We start from the raw sequence: 22,406 nt of genomic DNA, 5'->3' as shown, positions 1-22,406 counted from the left end.
CTGTTATTAAAATCTAGGTTTCCAAATGATGTCTTTTATCAAATAATTCCATGTCACTTAATTTCATACTTACAGGATGACAAGAATCCTGAGATCTCCGAAAAGTATTATTTTAAATAATCACAGCTTTACTAAATGCTATGTTTGGTATATCTTGGCTTTTCTTACTTGTAGATACGAATAAGTTCCTCAAATATTACAGATGGTGTAGACAGTGAAAATAAATAGAGGACTTCCCATTTCTGTCCAACATGTACAGACAGACCTTCATTCCATCCTTCCAACAAATAAAAAGTTGAACAAACTGAAAACTCAACTCTTCTCAGATCCCTCAGAGAAATTCACAGGGCAAACTGCTCTTCCCTAAACTGAAGAGACAGACTAGGTGTGTAAGACAGAATCACAACTATTAATGTTAGAGAAGAAACAGACTAGAAGAAATCTCCAGGGGAACCAGTACAGGGGTAGGAAAGTCTGAGTTGATGAACTGCTAGAGGCTCAGTGGAAAAATCTAAGAATTGAAAACTCCAGAGGGGCCCATACACTTTTGTGAGTTTACCTCTAGGTTTACCAGGTTCTCACAATGAAGACTGCAGAAAAATCCTGCAGTGCTTTCACGAGTGGGAAAGTAACCATACTGAAATATGCCAGGGTGTTTTTTGTTCCTAACAAGGTCTACCCTCAGGAAAAACTATCCTACCAGAGCCTAACCTATCTGGGGGAAAGGATATAGCCAACTAGTCCACTCTAGCCATCCTGTCCTACGTAAGATTGGGGGCAGTGTCTGAGAAATGACTGCAAAATTCATGGTCCAGATTCACAGGATCGCTAGAGAAAGGACTGAGACCTTATCATAGGACTATAGAACACTTTCTCATCTCCCATGCCTTATCATCACATCACTGAAGGCCTATTTACTTCAGTCTTCTTTACCCAGTACATCATGTTCAGCTACAAAATAAAAAATCATGCAAACTGAAGGTCAAAAAAGATTGAAGAGAAAGAGGAACATCAGAACCAGACTCAGATATGGCAGGGATGTTGGATATAGGACTGTGGATTTAAAACAACTATGATTAATACACTAAGGGCTGTAATGGAAAAAGACAAAATGCAAGAACTGATGGGCAATGAAGCAGAGATAGATTCTAAGAATGAATCAAAAGAAATGTTAAAGATAAAAAGCAGTAACGAAAGGAAGAATGCCTTTGCAGGGCTCACTAGTAGACTGGACTTGGCTGAGCAAAGATCTCTAAACTTGAGGACACATGAATAGAAACTTCCAAGACTGAAACGAAAGAGAAAGAAGATTGGAGGTGGGGGGAAAAAAGAAAAAAAACAGAACAGAACATCCAAGAACTATGGGACAACTACCAAAGGTATAATGTTTGTATAATGGGACAGCCAGAAGGAAAGAGGGAAGGAATACAAGCTCCAAGTGAAAGAGGTGAAATTGCAAACAAGTGCTGCTGAGTGAGGGGCTCCCTGTCTTCCCCAGCCCACATTCACAGGATAGAGGCTCTTCACTAGGGAGAGGGAGTTGGTGATGGACAGGGAGGCCTGGCATGCTGTAGTCCATGGGGTTGCAAAGAGTTGAACATGACAGAGCGACTGAACTGAACTGAAGAGGGAGAGGGGCCTTTCGGCTCCCACCTAATGTTCTGATCAGAAGGCAGGGGTGTCCCTCTGAGAAAACTGTGTCACCATCTCCACCCCCAGGTCTCGAGCAGAGACTCAGAGCTTTTTAGGGGAAGAGGCAGTCCATAAGAACAAACACGCCAGAGCTCTTCCCAAAGGAACTGACTTTATCTGAAAGAAAGTGTACAGAAATTAAGGCCTAAAGGGGCTCCTGTAAATATTGGAGATTTGGTGATGAACAATTAAGAGGCGCTGGTAACCATTAGGGCAAGCTAAAATGTAGGCCACCCAGTTTACCAGAGAGGAAGGAAGAGAAACACTTAAGAGCCATCCTGGGGTCCAAACAAACCTCAAAAACTTGCCTCCAAAACTACCTTACAAAAGGGTTTAAGGGCTTCTCTGGTGGCTCAGATGGTAAAGAAACTGCCTGCAATGAAGACCTGGCTTCGATTCCTGGGTCAGGAAGATACCCTGGAGGACAGAATGGCAACCCACTCCAGTATTCTTGCCTGGAGAATTCCATGGACGGAGGAGACTGGTGAGCTACATACAGTCCATGGGGTTGCAGAGAGTCAGACACTTAGCTGAGGGACTAACACTTTCAAAAGGGTTTAGTTTAATTCATTCAGACTGTGGAGCAATCTATGTCCCAGAGCACTGTCCTGTGAGCAAATTAATGCAGCCTAATAACTGGGCGTGACACCAGCAGAGGCATGGGAGGAGACAGTGAAAAAGATATCCACTCAATCCAATGTCATCCCTGGATGACTGTACACATACCCTGATGAGTGACGTGAGAACTGACATGAGATGGAGGATGGGGAGCCATAATTCACTGAAATAGTAAAGCCGAGTCAATCAATAAACAAGTAAAGTGGAATTGGAGTTGCTCAGTCGTGTCCTACTCTTTGCGATCCCATGGATTGTAGCCTACCAGGCTCCTCTGTCCATGGGATTTTCCAGGCAAGAATACTGGAGTGGGCTGCCATTTCCTTCTCCAGGGGATCTTCCCGACCCAGGGATCGAACCACTGTATCCCACATTATAGACAGACGCTTTACTGTCTGAGCCACCGGGGTGGGGTCAATAAACAAGTAAAGGTAAAACAAAATATAAGCCCTGGGGGCAGGGGAAATTAATATCTAGAATCAACACAATATATAACTTAAAATGTCTCATTTTCAAAAAAGAAAGGTATTGAAAGAAATAAAACTGTGACCTATATATCAAAAGAGAAGCAGGCAACAGAAACTGCCTATGAGAGGGACCAGATGTCAGTTTTAGCAAAGATTTCAAAACAACCATGATAAATATGTTCAAAGAATTAAGAGAAACCATGCTTAAAGAAGTAACAGAAAAATGACAATGTCTCATCAAGTACAGAACATTATAACGAGATGGAAATCATATATTTTTAATAAGAGAAATTCTGGAGTTAAAAAGCACCATAACTCAAATGAAAAATTCACTAGCGCAACTCAACAAGTAGATATGAACTAACAAAAGAATCAGAGAACCTGAAGACAGATCAATTGAGATTATGTTACACGAAAGACAAGAGGAAATGGATGAAGAAAAATGAACATGTCTCAGAGAAATGTGGAACACCATTAACTGCTCCAATATACACCTGATAGGAATATGAGGGGGGAAAAGAGAAAGGAGCAGTGAGAAATAACAGAGGTCAGAAGGCGATAATGGATCCTTACTATTTTATTAAGCAAGAAATCAGGGGGAAAATGTATTAGTTTTACTTAATAGTCTTTTTATTACTATTTGCTGATTTTCCATCATTTGTTACAGAGATGAAAAGGTGGAGGAATTTCCAAAGCAAATGGTTGACTATAAAAATGAAGGTAAAATGGACATATATATATTCTATTAAAAATACATCAGCTTCTCAGAGCAAAATTCAGGCTTAAACTTAAGAAAGCAGGGAAAACCACCAGGCCAACCAGATACAACTTATATCAAATCCCCTATGCATATATAGTGGAAGTGACAGATAGATTCAAGGGATTAGATCTAGTAAACAGAGTGCCTGAAGAACTATGGATATTGCACACTGCCTCTGTAATATTGCACAGGAGGCAGTGAACAAAACCATCCCAAAGAAAAAGAAAAGCAAGAAGGCAAAGTGGTTGTCTGAGGAGGCTTTACAAATAGCTGAAGAAGAGAAGTGAAAAGCAAGGAAGAAAGGGAAAGGTACACCCAACTAAATGTAGAGTTCCAGAGAAAAGCAAGGAGAGACAAGAAGGCCTTCTTCAATGAACAATGCAAAGAAATAGAGGAAAACAAGAGAAGGGAAAAGACTAGAGATCTTGTCAAGAAAACTAGAAATATCAAAGGAACATTTCATCCAAAGACGGGAACAATAAAGGACAGAAACAGTAAAGACCTAATAGAAGTAGGAGAGACCAAAAAGAGATAGAAAGAATACACAGAATCACTGTATAAAAAAGATCTTAATGACATCAATAACCATGATGGTGTGGCCACACACCCAGAGTCAGACATTCTGGAGTGTGAAGTCAAGTAGGCCTTAGGAAGCACAGCTGTCAATAAAGCTAGTGCAGGTGATGGAATTCCAGCAGACCTATTTAAAATCCTAAATGATGCTATCAAAGTGCTGCACTCAATATGTCGGCAAATTTGGAAAACCCAGCAGTGGCCACAGGATTGGAAAAGGTCAGTTCTCATCCCAATTCCAAGAAGGGCAGTACTAAAGATTGTTCAGACCACCGGACGACTGCATTCATATCCTATGCTAGTAAGGTCATGCTCAAAATCCTTCAAGCTAGGCTTTAGCATTATGTGAACGAGAACTTTCAGACATCCAAACTGGGTTTAGAAAAGGCAGAGGAACCAGAGATCAAATTGCCCACATTTGCTGCAACATAGAGAAAGCAAGGGAATTTCAGAAAAACATATATCTCTGTTTCATTGACTATGCTAAAGCCTTTGACTGTATGGATCATTAACGAACTGTGGAAAACTTTTTAAAGAGATGGGAATATCAGATAATCTTACCTGTCTCCTGAGAAACCTGTACGCCAGTCAAGAAGCAACAGTTAGAATTCTGTATGGAACAACTGATTGGTGCAGGACTGCAAAAGGAGTATGACAAGGCTGTTTGTTGTCACCCTGCTTACTTACCTTATACACAGAGCACATCATGAGAAATGCTGGGCTGGATGAGTTACAAGCTGGAATCAAGACTGCCGGAAGAAGTATCAACAAACTCAGATATGCAGATGATACCACTCTAACGGCAGAAACTGAAGCAGAACTAAAGTACCTCTTGATGAGGGTTAAGGAGGACAGTGAAAAAGTCAGTTTAAATATTAAAAAAACTAAGATCACAGCATCCAGCCCCATCACTTCATGGCAAATAGAAGGGGAAAATGTAGAAGCAGTGACAGATTTCTTATTGGGCTCTAAAATCAATGTGGATGATTACTGCAGCCATGAAATTAGAAGACAACTGCTTCTTGGCAGGAAGGCTATGACAAACCTAGACAGTATGTTAAAAAGTAAAGACATCACTTTGCTGACAAAGGTCCATATAGTCTTTCCAGTGGTCACGTATGGTTGTGAGAGCTGAACCATAAAGAACGAAGAGTGCCAAAGAATTGATGCTTTCGAACTGTGGTGCTGGAAAAGATTCTTTTTTTTTTGGAAAAGACTCTTGATAGTCCCTTGGACAGCAAGGAGATCAAACTAGTTAATCTTAAAGGAAATCAACCCTGAATACTCACTCATTGGAAGGACTGATGCTGAAGCTGAAGCTCCAATATTTTGGCCACCTGATGTGAGCAGCCAACTCACTGGAAAAGACCCTGATGCTGGAAAAGATTGAAGGCAGAAGGAGAAGAGGGTGCCAGAGGATGAGATGGCTGGATGGCATCACCAAGTCAATGGACACGAACTTGGGCAAACTCCGAGAGATGGTGAGGGAGAGAGAAGCCTGGCATGCTATAGTCCGCGGGGATGCAGAGTTGGAGATGACTTAGCTACTGAACAACAACAATATGCAGTGGAAAGGGAGCTCCTGAGTGAATCAGGAAACATGGAATGAATAAATCAGGTTTCAGTTTGCTTTCTTAAACTATGCTCTGATGCTTTATTTTTGCTAGGTAAGACTGATGGTGGGGTGGGGCAGGTAGCTTAGATCAGATTCTTCATGGTCAACTTGCTTCAGGGGAGTGGATGACTAAGCCAGTGATTCCAAGTCCCTTACTCCAACTACAACCAGAGTTAGAGAGAGATTTTTTCCCCCCATTTGTTTTAAATACTGAAATTCTGCATTATGTTCAAAAGACAAATAAAGGTGGTTTCCTCTCTAAATAAAAAATATGAAAGCCCTTGAGCCAGACAATTGAACATTACTTCTAGCCATCTGTGATTACAACACCAAAGTTAGGTACAGATCTTTTGTTACAGTACTAGAAACAACTGCAAACATGGCTATTTTATCTTTATGACCTCATTTTTCTAGTCAAAGACTCTAATAAAATAAACTTATTTTGTCTTTCATATTTCCAGACTCTTCAGCCAATCTCAGATATTCAAAATTTATTAGAAAAATATTTAAATCTGAGACCTTTAGAAAAACGTCTTAAGATATTATAGTAAACACCTAAAGTCCTATTCTTAAACATAAGGTATACTTACCAATGGTCAGGAAATCTGATTGGTACTGACAAGTCATTCCAAATCCAAAATCTCGCCAAAAGCCAGAATCCTTTTTGTGAACCTTAAGTTTAAAAAACAAAACTCAATTTAATCCCTCAAAAACCAGAAGTAGTTTCAATCAACGATGAAACAAATTAAAATATTTTCCAAATAATTTTTTCTATAAAAAAGGAATCATTTATGTGACTAATAATGGGATCACATGGCTTTATATTATTAAATCCTTATAAAAACCAACAAAGTATAGTAATCCCCATGAGCATAGGATTCTTAACCGCCTTCAACTTAATCTGATTCAAGTCTTGTACAAGGTTCGAGCTGAGGTTACTAATAATCAAAGAGTGTGATGCTTGACCTCAGAGGGCTTACATTTTAGGAGGACACCAGTGGCGTAAGCACATACTGTAATACACCAATCACTTCTCCACAGCAGACCTCATTTGATGCATGGCCAGCATCCATTCCCCTACTCCCATTCCTGTGTACAGTTTTGCTCAGTAATTACCTGGCCCCATGCAGCCCATGAGCTTCAGGGATGCTCCTTCCACTAGCAGCATCAGATAGGACTGCGAGCACTCTCCACCAGTGAGACAGTTTCATCCCACTCATTCACGAACTACTTCACTAACAGGCATTAGATAATGTTCAGGCCAACATGCTAAAATAAGATGCTTGTTGGGAACTTTGGAAAACAGAAAGCCCCCTCATTCTTCTGAGAGAGATACCAGAAAAGACACTTGCTCCCTTTGGATGGTACAAACTATACAAAGTTTGGTATAGTAAGCAAACTATAGCCTCCGGGCTACATCTGGCTGGCTACTGGCTTTGAACATCATTTTACTGTAACACAGGCACACTCATTTTTTTATGAATTGTCTTTGGGTGTTTTCATGGTACAATGACAGAGCTGAATAGTTGTAACAGGGATTTATGGCCCGCAAAACCTAAAATATTTCCTATGTGGCTCTTTACAGAGTAAGTTTATCAGCCTCTAGCATAGGGTATAAATATGAAGTCTGGAACTGCTGCAGTTTTTTCCCACCACGAGGGAAACCACCTTTAAAACGGAATAGTCACCACTGAAGTCCAAGCAGAGAAAGAAAAAAATCAGGGCTTTGATGATATTGGGCATGTAGAATCAAGTAAAAGTTGAAGCTTGATAGACCGCCTTTTAAAATTCACAATTCAGTGGGGACCCAGCCATGAACAGAGGTGACAGAGTCCCTGCTACCACAGAGCCTCCGTTTTGATGGGAAAATAGCGAATAAATAAATATAGGTCTCAGGTGGTGACACATGTTAGGAAGAAAGATGCCGTAGGCCAAAGAGAGAGCAAAACAGAAAGCCTATTTTAGATATAACAGCCACAAAAGGCCCGAGGAGGTAAAGTTTGGGCAGGGACCCTATTGAAATCAGGGAGTGAACAATGCAAATATCTGGAGATCATTCCAGGAGCATGTACCATAGCTCTGAGGTAGGAGCACATTTGGAGTGTTCGACAGTAAAGAAACAACTGTGGCAAGAGCTCAGAAAACAAGGGCAAGAAGAATGTGGCTCCAGGTCAAGAAAGAGCTATTACATTTTTCAGACCTAAGTGGTATTACAGTATTTTTGTAGGCTAATGGCGATGATCCAGAAGAAGCAAAATGTTAGGACACGAGAGAGTGAAGAAAGCTGCAGGGATGTCCTTGTTTAGACATCAGGAATGAGACATCTAGTTCACTATAGAAGGACGAGCTGGCCTTAGGAAGGGATGTGGGGAGTTCCTCCACTGGGACTGGAGAGAGAGGCTGAGGATGTGACAGGGCCAGTGAGGCCCATGGTCTCATGACAGGAGAATAAGGAAGTGAACGCTTGACTGCTTCTCCTTCCTAAGTGAAACAGGAAGCAGGATACACGGAGTGAGAAGTGGTGAGGGTTGCTGGGAGGCGTAGGACAGTGCAGCTGGACTGGAGGACAGAGTAAGGGGACTAGGGGCAGCCTGAGACCCAGAGGCCTGTGGTCAAGCGTTCAAAGTCGTTCTGTGCGGTGGGAGTGTGTTCCTCACTCTACCTGCTGCTGCTCTGCAGCCTGGCTGACAGAGGTGCCCTTAACTAGGCTGGGGTTAGAAGACAAAACACTGGAAGGAGTGACAATGAAGGAGGTGAGCGTATAGCAGAGAAGAGGCTGTGGCTCATGACTGACCACAGAGTCTAGTCAGGTATGGAGGGAAGTGAGGATATGGCTGTGAGGAGGTGACAGAAAGGAGAGAGACTGATCCCTCACCCAAAGTGCAGCATTCTGAGATGGCTTTCTCAAGAAATGAAGTGAGAGCTGGGATCTGAGAGAGAAGCAAGAGTTAATCAAGTAAAAGAAGATATGCTGGGACAGAGTTTCAGGCAAGACAACAGTTTGTGCAAAGGCCTGAGGTGGGAGAGAGCACTGTGGGTGAAAAATGATGTGCCTAAACACTTCAGTCAGATGTATCGGTGCCCACGAATGTAGAGCAGGTCTCAGGAAACTTTGATAAAAACTAGATAGAAAATATTTTAGGGTCTGAAGAACACAGAATCTGTCTCAACTTTGCCAGTGTAGAGTGAAAGCAGTAATCAACAACAGTTAAAGAAACATGCTGTGTTCCAAAACACTTTAAGGCCACTGAAATTTGAATTTCATGAAATTTTCATGGCATGAAATATTATCCTTTTGAAAATATTTTTCATCCATTCTTAACTCCTGGGCCCTACAAAATTAGGCAGGAGGTCGGACTGCAGACTGCTGTCCTGACAAAGGGTACGTGACGGTTGTCTCCCCCAAGAGTGGTAGTACCAGGAAAGGGTCAGCCCAGGAGGAATGATGTGGAGCAATGTTCTGGACATAATGAATTTGAGTGATCTATAGGGCAAACATGTGGAAATTCTTACAGATAGCAGGAATACAAGAATATACAGGTCTGTAGAGGCAGAGAAGGGTTAGGGGAGTTGAGAGTTTCAGGAGACAGTCTGAAAAAGCTGCTGTGCAGAATGAGAGAACAAACTGGAAAACAGAATGACCCAGGCAGTACTGAGGATCTGGCTCAAGTAGGAGCTAATAAATGAAACACAAACTTTCCTATTCCATTTGGGAGGTTGTGGGGGAGAAGGCAGCTTCTCTCCTGCTTCTAGTAGAATGTAAAACTTCCTGAGGGTAGGACCTTTTGCTAATTTTAATCAATTCTATATCTCTAGCACCTGGAACAATGCAAGGCACAGGATAGGCTTTCAATAAATATTTAAACGAATAAACAAACTTATAGAGGTATGACTTCTGTGGCAAAACCAAGATTAGGCTCTAATATTCTTATCTCTCCAGTCAAAAAATATATAATACATATAATCCTGGTGCAAAGTATTAAAACATCTACTCTGACATTTCTACCCTATGCCAATTCTGATTTAATAAATATTATGAAAATTCTGCAAATATTATCAGACTTGGGGGAAAGAGTCATTGGCTTTGATTTTTAAATCGGCACATTTTCATGGAGGAAAGTAGAAGGAAACTCACATTATCCATAATCCCTGATTGTTAATATTTTACTGCATTTTGTTTTTACTCTTATTTTTCTCCTAAGCAAGTGGGGGATGCAGCTATCCACACATAAGCTACATCTCCAGCTCTCAACCCCTCACGAACAATAGGTTCATGAATCCCCTGGCAACCCTGGCATGTCCCCTCAGGCCACTAATAAGCAAGATGCACCTACCATGCTCAAACCGAAGTCCTGTTCTCTCCTCTTCCAACTCCTGTCTCTCCCTCACTCCCCACATTCTAATCCAACAGCAAGTGCTATTTCTAAATCATACCTAAACCTTTCTCCACAGTTACCACCCTTGCCTAAGCCACAGCACCTCCTCGATCTACTGCAAAAGCCTAGCTGGCTACTTGCAGCTGGAGCCACACACAATTCATTCTCCACAGAATCAAAGCTCCCAGGGCTGTTTATCACCCTTAGCATAAATTCAAACCTCTCACAGGGGTATAAACAGGCTCTCCATGACCTGGCCTTTGTGCTCCCTCACCCACTGTTCTCCAGTCACCTTAGGAAATCCACCAGCTATCTTTCTGTCTGGAACCACCTTCCCCAGTCTCTGTGCAGCAGGTTCCTTCCTGTCATTCAGATGGCCCTCCAAAAGCCTCATCTCAGAGAGGCCTTTCTGACCAAACAGCACAGAAATGATCTCATCATTCTTCATAACTCAGACTCTTTTAATTATCAGCTGGTTATTTGCTACCTGTTTTTATTTTCTGTCTCTTCCTGCAAGACTAAACATTCTTATGAATAATAACCACATTTGTATGGATCTTGGGGTTCCAGTGGTGAATAATGGCTGGCACAGAATGGATACTCACTATTTAATGAATTAATATAACAGAGTGGAGACTATGAAGCCAACACTGCCCGGGCTCCTGGCGCCATCATGACGAGCTGTGCACTGGGGGAGGGGCACCCATTCATGCCTAGCTCTCTCTTCATTTAAAAAATATGGGTAATAATAGTGCCTACCTGAGAGACTGTTACAGGATTAAATGAATTAACATGCATAAAAAATAGAACAGTACCTTGCATGAAGAAAAATGTACATAAAAATACTAGATATTATAGTATTAAAATATCTATATATATACACCATCTTCCATTTTTTAACCTTACATTTACTTCTACATTTATGCAGTTGAATTTATTTCCATTTCATGAACAATCTCCTCTTGACACATAACATTCACCACAGTATATTCTATAATTCAATCTGTCATTTTATTATTAGAGTTCTACTTGACTTGAATGTTGTCAAAGTTCTGCATATTGCTACTCTACACCTCTGATTATTTCCTCAGGAGAGACTCCTGCCATGGAAATTACTGGATCAGAGGGATGAACTTACCTGACAACTCTCAAACCAGAAAGTGCACCTGCATTCCCACACCACTGCAGGGATGGAAGAGACCCTTACCCTGCCAGCCTCACTCATGTGACTTTTTTAAAAAAATCGATTTAACAGCAGAAAAAAATCATCACCTGTTGTTTTAACTCATTTTTGTGAAGAATGACTATATCAAACTGTTTATTATGAATTACTGTCAGATGTCTTTTACCTATTTTTTTTCTGTTTGGTGTATTTCCTATTTACTTTCTAATGTATCTTTAAATATTATAGAGAGCAAACTTTTGTCTTATGCTTTTTAAGGAGAATGAAGCTTAAATAGGTTAAATAACTTGCAATGGTTACAAAGTGATGAAACTAGAATTTGAAGTGGAAGCACTTAAACTTATTTTTCTATACAACATCTAGAATGTATCTACTTCAAAACATTCTTTGTCCACATTCTCTCAAACCAGACAAGAATATTAGCCCTTCATTCTTATAGGTTGAGTCCATTTTGCATTTCTTTTGGTATTTTTTTTCAATTAAAAGTTTTAGATTTTTAAATTTTGAAACAATTTCAGGTTTACAGAAAAGTTACAACATAATAAGGAGTTCCCATATATTTCTCATGTAGTTTCAGCTTCCTTTGAAAGTTATGATCTTACACTGTTGTGGTACATTTATCAAAACTAAGAAGCCAACATTGATACATTACTACTAACTCACTTTATTTGGATTCCATCAGTTTTTTTCTTCATTTGAATTCTACCAGTTTTTCCTTTAATGTTCTTTTTTCTGTTCTAGGAGCTGTGCCAGGGCACAGTACATTTGATGTTGTCTCCTTAGTCTCCTGAGAAACTGTGAGTGCCTCTCAGTCTTCTTTTTGATGATCTTGACAGTTTGGAGGAGTAATGGTCAGATATTTAATAGGATGTCCCTCAATTTGGGTTTGTCTGAAGTTTTTCTCATGATTTAGGCTGGGGTTATAGGTTTTTGATGGACATGAGTTTGAGTAGACTCCGGAGTTGGTGATGGACAGGGAGGCCTGGCGTGCTGCGATTCATGGGGTCGCAAAGAGTCAGACACGACTGAGCAACTGAACGGAACTGAACTGAATAGGGTTTTGGAAGAAAGACCACAAGGGTGACAAGCCCTTCTTGTTACATCATATGTGGGGGGTACAACACTAGTGATGTTAACCTTCATTATTTAGTTTAAGGTGGTGCCTGCCAGGTAAGTTTCTCTGTTGAAAAGTTAAGAAAAAAAAGTTTTCTTTTTTTCTTACTTGTTTCTTTGGAAGTGAATCAACTAGCTCCACCTTGTGGAAAAGGAAGTACCTACAAGAGTTCTTTAAAATTCTGGGGAAGATCTGTTCCTTTTCCCCCCCATCTAATCTAATCAACCCATCAATCTGTCATTTATTATTATTATCTATCTCCTTATTCACTCACAAAGTTATTCATATCAGTAATGGACTCATGATATTTATTTTATGCTGGTGTTATAATCCAGTACTAGTTTGTTGCTCAAATTGTTCCAGCTTTGCCACTGGGAGCTCTTTCAGGGTCTTACATCCCTCTGACATATACCATCATCTTTTTTTTCTAGAGCTACAAGATGTTCTGGGCTCCTCTATTACCCATCTCAGCACTAAGATCTGGGAGCTGGGCATGGTTATTACTCTAAGGATGTCACTGCTTCTGGGTATCTTGGGACAGAGGTAATACACATATGTATACTATGTATATACCTTTTGACTTTTTAATCCTAAATTGCTTTTTAACTTTTTTTATTATGTGTTTCATCAACTATTTAAAGAAATTAATTAAAGAAGTTTTACTCGGGTTCTTATTGTTGTTGACCACTCTTATTCTTAGGTCTTCCTCTTTCAATATGTTCATTTTTCATTCTGCTGAATTAGAAAAGGCCTCTGAAAAATAGTTAAACTGAGTTCTTCAGTGTTCAAAAATATCTACTTTGCTTTCAAATAGGTCAAATATGGATTCTATAATTGAAGTTATTTTTCTTTAGAATGTTCAAGGGACTGTTTTAGTATTTTCTAGTATCAATATTATCACAAAGGCTCTAAGTGCCAACCTGATTATTATTCCTTTGTAGATAAGCTAGATTCTGCTACTTTGAGCATCTCTGGGAACTATTAGGATTGTCCCTTCTGTTCTCAAATGCCAGAAGACTTCTCTTTCCCTAGTTCTTTGATGTTTTCTTCTATTTCCTTCTCGCTCTGTTCTCTCTTTTCTCTCCCTTTCGGAACTCCAATTATTTAACAGTCTTAGAGCTTCTGAACTGATTTCCCATATCTTGATTTTTCTCTCACACTGCCTCTTGGTCTTTATATGTCCAGTTGGCCTGTCTGCTAGTTTACAAATCTATTTCAACTGTGATCATTCTGCTAGTCAGCCCATTTACTGAGTTCAATATTTTTGCAATTTCCAAGTTCTATTTTTAGTAACAAATGTTAATAATTTTATGAAATTAACATTTTCTTTAATTTCCTTAAAGATATATTTACGTTAAAGTTGTTTTCTATTTCTATTCATATACTCACATGTCAATTTTTCTATTTATTAAAATTTGGTCTTCTTTCATGGTGTTAGTTTTCCTCAACTGTTTGGCTGGTTGTGGTTAGTTGCTTCTCATTTTTGTTTCAAAAATCACTGTTCAAAAACCATGGTTGTTTGCTATGATTGCAAAGGTCTATCTCCAGTAACAGTGAAGAAGGGGCTAAACATGGTCTTGGACAGAATGTGCCAACAGCAGTTCACCTTTGGAGTCTGGGACTCCCCATCCACCCTACAATCGGTAATCTTAGGGCTCTACCCTGCCTCTCTAGCTCCAGGGACCAAACATATTTCCTCAGCCTGTGGGTCAATGCCTGTGATGCCTGCTGCTCAGCACACCTCCCAGAGAAGCACACAGACTCCACCACTCCTGTCTTCCATGAGCTCAGAGGATGCAAGGCAACCTCATTGTCACTGTTCTCCTAAATATGTTCCAGACTGCTCTCTCCTCCAGTAACCAATCCTATGACAACTATTGTCATCTTATAGAAAGTTCTCAAAATTTAGATCTCCCAACGGCACTTCTCTCATTCTCCAATACTAATATGGCTTTTCATTTTTAATAATTTATTTCTACAAAGGATTTAGAGTGTCAGATAAGGCAGATGTGGATGCCCAGACCCCGTGTCAGGAAGCAACAGACAGAACTGGACATGGAACAACAGACTGGTTCCAAATAGGAAAAGGAGTACGTCAAGGCTGTATATTGTTACCCTGCTTAATTGCCTTATATGCACAGTACATCATGAGAAACGCTGGGCTGGAAGAAGCACAAGCTGGAACCAAGATTGCCAGGAGAAATATCAATAAACTCAGATATGCAGATGACACCACCCTTATGGCAGAAAGTAAACAGGAACTAAAAAGTTTCTTGATGAAAGTGGAAGAGGAGAGTGAAAAAGTTGGCTTAAAGCTCAACATTCACAAGACTAAGATCATGGCATCTGGTCCCATCACTTCATGGGAAATAGATGGGGAGACAGTGGAAACAGTGGCTGACTTTATTTTTGGGGCCTCCAAGATCACTGCAGATGGTGATTCTAGCCATGAAATTAAAGGCGCTTATTCCTTGGAAGAAAAGTTATGACCAACCTAGACAGCATATTAAAAAGCAGAGACATTACTTTGCCAACAAAGGTCCGTCTAGTCAAGGCTATGGTTTTTCCAGTGGTCATGTGTGGATGTGAGAGTTGGACTGTGAAGAAGGCTGAGTGCTGAAGAATTGATGCTTTTGAACTGTGGTGTTGGAGAAGACTCTTGAGAGTCCCTTGGACTGCAAGGAGATCCAAACAGTCCATCCTAAAGGAGATCAGTCCTGGGTGTTCATTGGAAGGACTGATGCTGAAGTTGAAACTCCAATACTTTGGCCACCTCATGTGAAGAGTTGACTCACTGGAAAAGACCCTGATGTTGGGAGGGATTGGGGGCAGGAGGAGAAGGGGACGACAGAGGATGAGATGGCTGGGTGGCATCACTGACTCAATGGACATGAGTTTGAGTAAACTCCGGGAGTTGGTGATGGACAGGGAGGCCTGGCGTGTTGCGATTCAAGGGGTTGCAAAGAGTCGGACACGACTGAGCGATTGAACTGACTAACTCTATCTATATTCCTAATACCATCCTACAGATAAAGTAGACATCTGTGTATGTGTATGCTATGTACACATGTTTTACCAGGGGTTGGTATGAAGATGGGCTTCCCTGGTAGCTCAGACAGTAAAGAATCTGCCTGCAGTGTGGGAGACCTGGGTTTGATCCCCAGGTCGGGAAGAACCCCTGGAGGAGGAAATGGCAACATGCTCCAGTAATTTTGCCTGGAGAATCCCTATAGACAGAGGAGCCTGGCAGGCAGATGACATGGTACTAATATTATCTGTTCTTTGAAAGTTTGGAAAAACTCAACAGTGAAATATATATATGTATGTGTATATATATATATATATATCTGGAGGTTAACTATTTGATAACTGTTCTTATATTTTTAGTTGCTCTTAATCTCTTAAGAGCTTCCACCTCTTTTATTTATAGAATACTAAGATGAACTTTTATAAAATACTAAAACGAATTTAGTTCATGTTAATATTTTATAAACTTTCAAATTTTTCCTTTTAGTTAGATTTTTTTTTGGTTGTGCTGCATCTCCATTGCTGTGTGTGGCCTTTCTTTATTGCAGTCAGTGAGGGTTACTGTTCGTTGCAGTGCACTGGCTTCTCTTGTTGCAGAGCACAGATTCTAGCAGCTGCAATACACACGCTCAGTAGCTGCAGCGTGTGCTTTAGCTGCTCTGAGGCATGAATAATCCAGAGCAGGGATCAAACCATGTTCTCTGAATCCACAGGCAGATTCTTATCCACTATACCACCAGGCAATTCCTATTTAGAATTTTTTTTTTTCCTATTTAGAATTTTTAAAAACTTACTATATGAGGTTGATTTCTTGTAATGTTTTCTTATTCTAATTTCCCATGTTGTGTTTTCTTTTATACCCTGAATTCACCTAACTTTATGACTAGTTTTTTCCTGCACATAAAGAATAAGCTCCTATGTGTGGTAGCCTATTATTTTTGGTTCATTAATTTCTGTTTTTATCTTTAATTCTTTCCTGGAGTTATTTTTCATTTTTTAAACATTTTAAATTATCTTCTTAGTTTATATGTTTCCTTTTTGTTCTTAATGTTATTAATAACAATAAAAGATTAGGCTAAATGCAATGTACTATGGACCGGATCCTGGAACAGAAAGAGGACTGTAGTAGAAAAACTGGTGAAATCCTAATAAAATCTATAGTGGAGTTAGAAGTAACTTACCAATGTTCATTTCTTAATTTTGACAAATGAACCATGGTTATGTAAGATGCTAACATTAGGGGAAACTGGGTGAAGTATAGGAATGCCCTATACTATTCTTCCAACTTTTTCTGTAAATCTGAATTATTCCATAGAAGTTTAACTTTTTTTCCCCCAAAACTTGTGTAACTGTCAATAACTGTTAAGTTCTGATATATGGCATTCCCATTCTAAGACTTTCTAAGTAATTTCCCATAGTATACTATTCCTTCTTATTTAGTAGTTTTAATTTCCAATAAGGTTTTAAAATTAAATTTTATTTTTAATTTAAAGTAATTTGGTAGAAATGACCAGAAAATTTTCACTATCTAGAACATGAATTTTTCTCTATAGCCTAAACTTTTCTCTCCCATCTCCAGCATCCCTGCCAGAATGACACAACTCTGAAATAACAAATATGAAAGCATGTTATGTAAGAGGGTACACTATGAAAATGTGTTTATAGTAACCATAGTTTTTAACTGAAACTTTTTCTACTAGTGAAACAAACATTAAGGAACGTAGCAAGGATCTTTGAGGCTTTTCATAACTGACAATAAGAGTCTTACCAGCTGCTGTTCCACAGGTGGGGGCACATCCAGGTTGGCATAAACGATGGCAGGGTTGTAAAGACTGAACACCACAGGGTAAAACACCTTCTTACCTATAAATGAAAATATACATTTACATCACAAAAAGAATAAAATAAAGCACTGATCTTTATTGCAATATATACTACACTTTTGTTAAATTTTTTATTACACAGGATGATTTTATTAATATTGCATTCTATCAACGTTCAGGTTACTAAAACCTCATGTTGATGATCATGATAATGATTTTACACATGTAGCAGTAATTCAGGCTATGAAACTATAACCCTGCAAAAGAACAGAGAAAAAAGACTAAAAGATGTTTTATTCCCTTTTGACATGTTTATTCCCTTGACTCTGAGGAGATGCTCAAAAGTATTCTCTTAGCTGTTCATGAGGTGAGCCATTTATTAATCATTATTTCATTGAATTAACAGTAACAGATGTAGGTTAACCAATCACCAAGAAACTCCAAAACATCTATTAAATCCATCCTTCAAAATGAATTGTGAAACAGTGAATCCAGAGGATATTGTACAATGGATGTACAGAGAATAAGTAAAATATAGAATGGCAAACAGATCTGAACAAGACTTGGAAAACTTGGGAAGACTGAGTTTTAAGTACCCGATGACCCCTCAAAAGGCCTTGTTATTAGTTTTCAAATAGCACCGAAGAGACCATTAAGGCTCACTAGCTAGCCCATCTCCCCTCAACAGAGAACACCGTGCTGAAATTGGCTTCAATCAGATATGGTAATATAAAGTGCTCAGAAACTGCAAAGGACCCTGTAAATAATGTGGCAGTCTTTTCAATACAAGATCCCCAGCAGACTTCATTCATCTTCATTAAAACCCAGGTAGGGAGGGGAGCTCAATTTCCCCAAGGCAAATTGTTCTTTTACATTAAAGAAACAATTTAAAAATGTATATAAAATACTTCAGATAAAATATTTCTTTTACATTAAGCAAATACATCTCCTTCAACTACCACATTCTGGCCTTCATGCTATCTGCTGCAAAAACAGTAAATCTAACTCTCATTTATCCCCCCAAGTCTCAGAGTTCCTCACAACCATCCCTAACCAAAATGATTTGCAAGAAGATAACCTGCATGATCTGAGTAGTTCTATATAAAAAACATACACTATGAGAATTTTTAATATAGAAAAACCTCCTTATCACATTAGGATAATATCTGATATATAAAAGTTATTTGCTCTTAACATTTTTGAAATACGTATAAATAAAACAAAGTACAGTCAGTAGTCACCCCAAAATGCACAGTCAGGAGTCCAAGCACCATCTGTACCTAGACTTCTTCATGAGTTCATGCCTACATGAGTGTTGGCAGCACCTGCCTGAGGAAGAGTGCTTCTGACTCACACATATCACACTGCTTGGCTTTTTCTGATGCGTTCTACTTCCTCCTTAATCAATTTCAAGACTTTTTATTTCGTTGCATTTGTTTATTTGGATTCTAATGTATACACTGGAATCTGGCCACAAAATAATAAGGGGTATGAACTTTAGAGGGGCAAATTTTAATTTCCTACTTAATATTCCAATTAAATTATGCCAAATATAACTTAAAAAAACTTGATTCAAAATATGGAATGTGCTGACACTGTTCTAAAAGTTTACACTCAATTCACCTACCAACATTTTACGCACCTGGCTCAGCATTTAATCGGCAGCTGTTAAGGAATTCGGCTGAGAAATATATATCGACATCACAGAAAAACATCAAGACTTCTCCCTTGTCCCAGGCTCGGGCACCCACGTTTAGTCCTCGTCCACGATTAAATTCTTCATTCAATGAGACCAAGGTGTAATTGTGAAAATTAGACTCACTATGAGGAAAACACATACAACAAATGGTAAGTCCCACTTGAAGTTGACTCTGTAACACAAGTTACAAAAAATATTTTACACTTCAGGTATTTATTATGTTGGGTCTATATTCATGTAGGGAAATCATCAACTTTGAATGTCTGTATCATCAGGGACAGATATTCAACTAAATGCCCACATCTGAGGCAACATGCTAGTGATGTGAAGTTATTAAGTGTTGAGAGGCCACTACCTTTCAGGATCTTAAAAACGTATTGGGGAGGTTAAGAAATATACACACGGGAAAACAATAATAATGTCTGGTAATAAATAATGCAATCCACATAAATGATACATACAAAGAATATTCTTTTCTCGAATTTGTTAGACCTCTGCTCAAATGTGCCCTCATCAGAGGGATACCCTTCACACCATACGTGAAGTAGCCCTGACCTCCCTTTGCTTCAATCTTCATCCCTCTGCCCAGAGTTGTTTCCCTCAGTATCACCAGACATGTCTGTTCCAGTGTCTCCCACTAGAATGTAAGCTCCATGAGAGCAGGGATTTTGTTTCGTTCATTACTATGGACACAGTGCTCCTCATAGGGTATGAGTTCAGTAAGTATTTTCTGCTTGAATGAATCATTCATTCATTCAAAAAAACTGCTTGTGTCTGTAGTAGTTAGAAAAGATGTTAGAAGCAGAATTTAAGTTATGCCTTGGTTAAAATACTGAATTCAGTGGGGAATGTAAAGGTCATTCCAATCAATTAATCTCAAAGGCAAGGAGGTAAGAAAGTAGAAAGCCTTTTAAAGAACAGTAATCTGACAAATCAGACTGGAACACAGGGATAAAAATGGCAACAATGAGAGAAGACCAGAATAGGGTCAGATTGAGGAGAGGTTAAAGAACTTGGTTAGTGTTCTGAAGTCAGGGAGGAGTCAGAGTTTTTCCACAAGGGCAGTGGTTTCCACAGCCAAGGGACTGCACCCACTGCATCAGATCTGCCTGGGAACGTGTTAGAAACACAAATTCTCAGGCCCCACCCCAGACCACTGAATCAGATACTAGGGAAGGAGCCAAGCATCTGCGACTCTCTCGCGACAAGTCACTCCCAGGTGATTGATGTTGGAGAACTGCGGCACTAGGGGATAGCTGGATCAAAAAAGGAACATTTTTAAAAGATTACTCTTACAACAGGATAGAATGGGGACTGGAGAGATGGATGCCAAGGCTCAAACAAGGCATGGAGTGGACTCTAAGTGCCCATCCCCCTCCACCCCACATGTTGCAGATCTCTCTCCTCTTTTGAGGAAACTGTCAATCACCACCTCTCACTCCAGGATCAAGTGGAGGAACTAATCATAGAATATACCAACCACAGTGACTTCCTAGGGGCAGGGAGCCAGACTCAAGCTGGGCTAATCAAAATATCCCCACACCACCTGGCTATAGTAACTGGCTCAAGACTGGGCAAAAGTCCTTCTCTGGGATTTTCTCAACTGGACCTGGGAGAAAGCTCTTTCCTCTCTGACAGCAAAGCTGAGAAGATGTGAGCCCAGAGCCGCCAACAGCCATATACCTCATATATGGAAGGAGCCAATCTGCAACAGGAGAATGAAGTCAACATGCAGAGAAAAACAGATAAGAAGATAAGAGAATTCTGATGGTATTCAAGTCTCTGACCCCAGTCACTGAGACACCAAAGCTGTTTTGGTATTCTTCATTAAATTTGGTTTTAATAATCCCTTTAATCTGGGGAGTTGTCCAAGATTCTTCAATAATGCTCCCATTTGCCTCAACTAAATTAAAAATAAGTTATAAGTTTCCATTATTTGCCACAGAGGAGTCTTGATTAACGCAACTTCCGTGATACTAACATCAGTCACTGGCACTTAGTAGGTGATCTGAAAATGGTAAGGAGGGAAAGGAACCTGGGTTAAGGTGGTGGCAGCAGCAAGGAAAGGACAGAGCAGAGGTCCTGGGCAATGCGCAGAAACTGACTGACTAGAGGGAAAGAATCAGTGAAAGATGCTACTCTCAGACATCAAGCCCAGGCATTATGAGAATGAGCTTAGTGTGAACTGAAAGAGGGACATCAGGAGGAGCAGCTAGCGAAGGGGACGGAGAAGACAGTGTTTTTCATACCCCAATGCTGTGAGTCCCTTTGGGATAGGGAGCGCACTCCCTCCTCTGTGCCCAGTCCTATCCCAACCACCCCAGTCAGACTCCCAAGCAGTGTACCTGAAACATAGTCGGTGGGACTCAATGAATGTTAGTTGAACGACTCGAGAAGAAAGGCCGGACAAAGCTGGACTCTTAGGGAGTGGCCACAACTAGCAGAAAGGTAAAGAAGCAAGTAAAGGATACAGAGTTGATGTGGTCAGAAAAGACAATCAACCTAGTATCTTACATTATAACATATCTACATTTACAAAATATATACATTTTACAAACATCAGAGGAGAGTTTCAAGAAGGAAATACTGGTTAGGAAGCAAGTGTAAGAAAGCAGTCAAAGAGGATGTCAGAGAAAAGGCTGAAATTGGCAGTTAGGTCATAACTCTGGGCCCATAACTTAGAGATGAAAAGGAAGAGAAGCTACAGAATTAATAAAGGAGTATTAAGGAATGACTAATTCATTCATTCAAACCTCTGAGCACCTACTACGTGCCAGGTACTACATGAGTTGCTTGGTTAGAGAACTACTGTTCTGTGAGGTTTAGTTGTGAAAGGACAGAAACCTAATGGTAGTTACTGGGTACTGCACAGTCAGGTGGGGGTCTCTGAAGGATAGGGGAGACCTAAGCATCATTTGTAGGGAGAGAAAGAACTTAGGAAAATGGAAGGAAAGAAAGGTGGCAAGTAAGAGACAAGCTTAGGAGATGATATCAAAGTGAAAGGATTAGATTTAGAAAAAAGTAAAGAGTTCAAAAGAAGGAAATGAAGAGTGAATGGAGGCAAATACAGAGAAGGTGAGTGGGCCACAGAGTAACAGCGCCCTAACCATGCCGCGCCGAGGTTAAAGGAAGACGAGTCACTAGAGCTGCATGAATAAACTCAGGGGTGAAATGAGGAACTACCACCACCACTCACATCTCAGCCAACTTTCAACAGCAACTATTCAAAATTATTCATTCATTCGGTATCTGAAATCCTCATTCTTCTGCTATTATACATACAAGACTTCAATTGTGGACATGGCTCACCAACCTTGCGACAGATTCTAGGATAGACTTGACTTTAGAAAGTCCTTCTTTACCAAAATACACCACTGTGAGATGAATTCTCTTGTCCTGATGAATACATACATCCCTGACAGGGTTGAAAAATAAAGTTCATTCAGGAAAATATAGAAGGCA

General features: G+C 39.8%; 1 protein-coding gene across 4 annotated transcripts in view; it reads right to left on the bottom strand.

Annotated features, from left to right (window-relative positions):
* Positions 1-22,406, bottom strand: part of LOC110147625 (chondroitin sulfate N-acetylgalactosaminyltransferase 2) — a 55,224-nt gene that overhangs the window by 3,854 nt on the left and 28,964 nt on the right. For 2 of the 4 annotated variants that reach the window (XM_070470671.1, XM_020909264.2), the window contains 4 exons: positions 22,258-22,359; positions 18,888-19,066; positions 17,191-17,285; positions 6,313-6,394 (listed from right to left, as the gene is read on the bottom strand). In XM_070470671.1, coding sequence (XP_070326772.1) covers positions 6,313-6,394; positions 17,191-17,285; positions 18,888-19,066; positions 22,258-22,359 — 458 coding nt within the window. Of the gene's footprint in view, positions 1-6,312; positions 6,395-17,190; positions 17,286-18,887; positions 19,067-21,289; positions 21,382-22,257; positions 22,360-22,406 lie in introns of those variants that run through there. The other 2 variants (XM_070470672.1, XM_070470673.1) reach the window with 2 other exon arrangements.

The sequence above is a fragment of the Odocoileus virginianus genome, chromosome 7 (genome assembly GCF_023699985.2).
Source record: "Odocoileus virginianus isolate 20LAN1187 ecotype Illinois chromosome 7, Ovbor_1.2, whole genome shotgun sequence".
NCBI classification, from domain to species: domain Eukaryota; kingdom Metazoa; phylum Chordata; class Mammalia; order Artiodactyla; family Cervidae; genus Odocoileus; species Odocoileus virginianus.
This window is presented reverse-complemented; position numbering and strand designations above follow the sequence as displayed.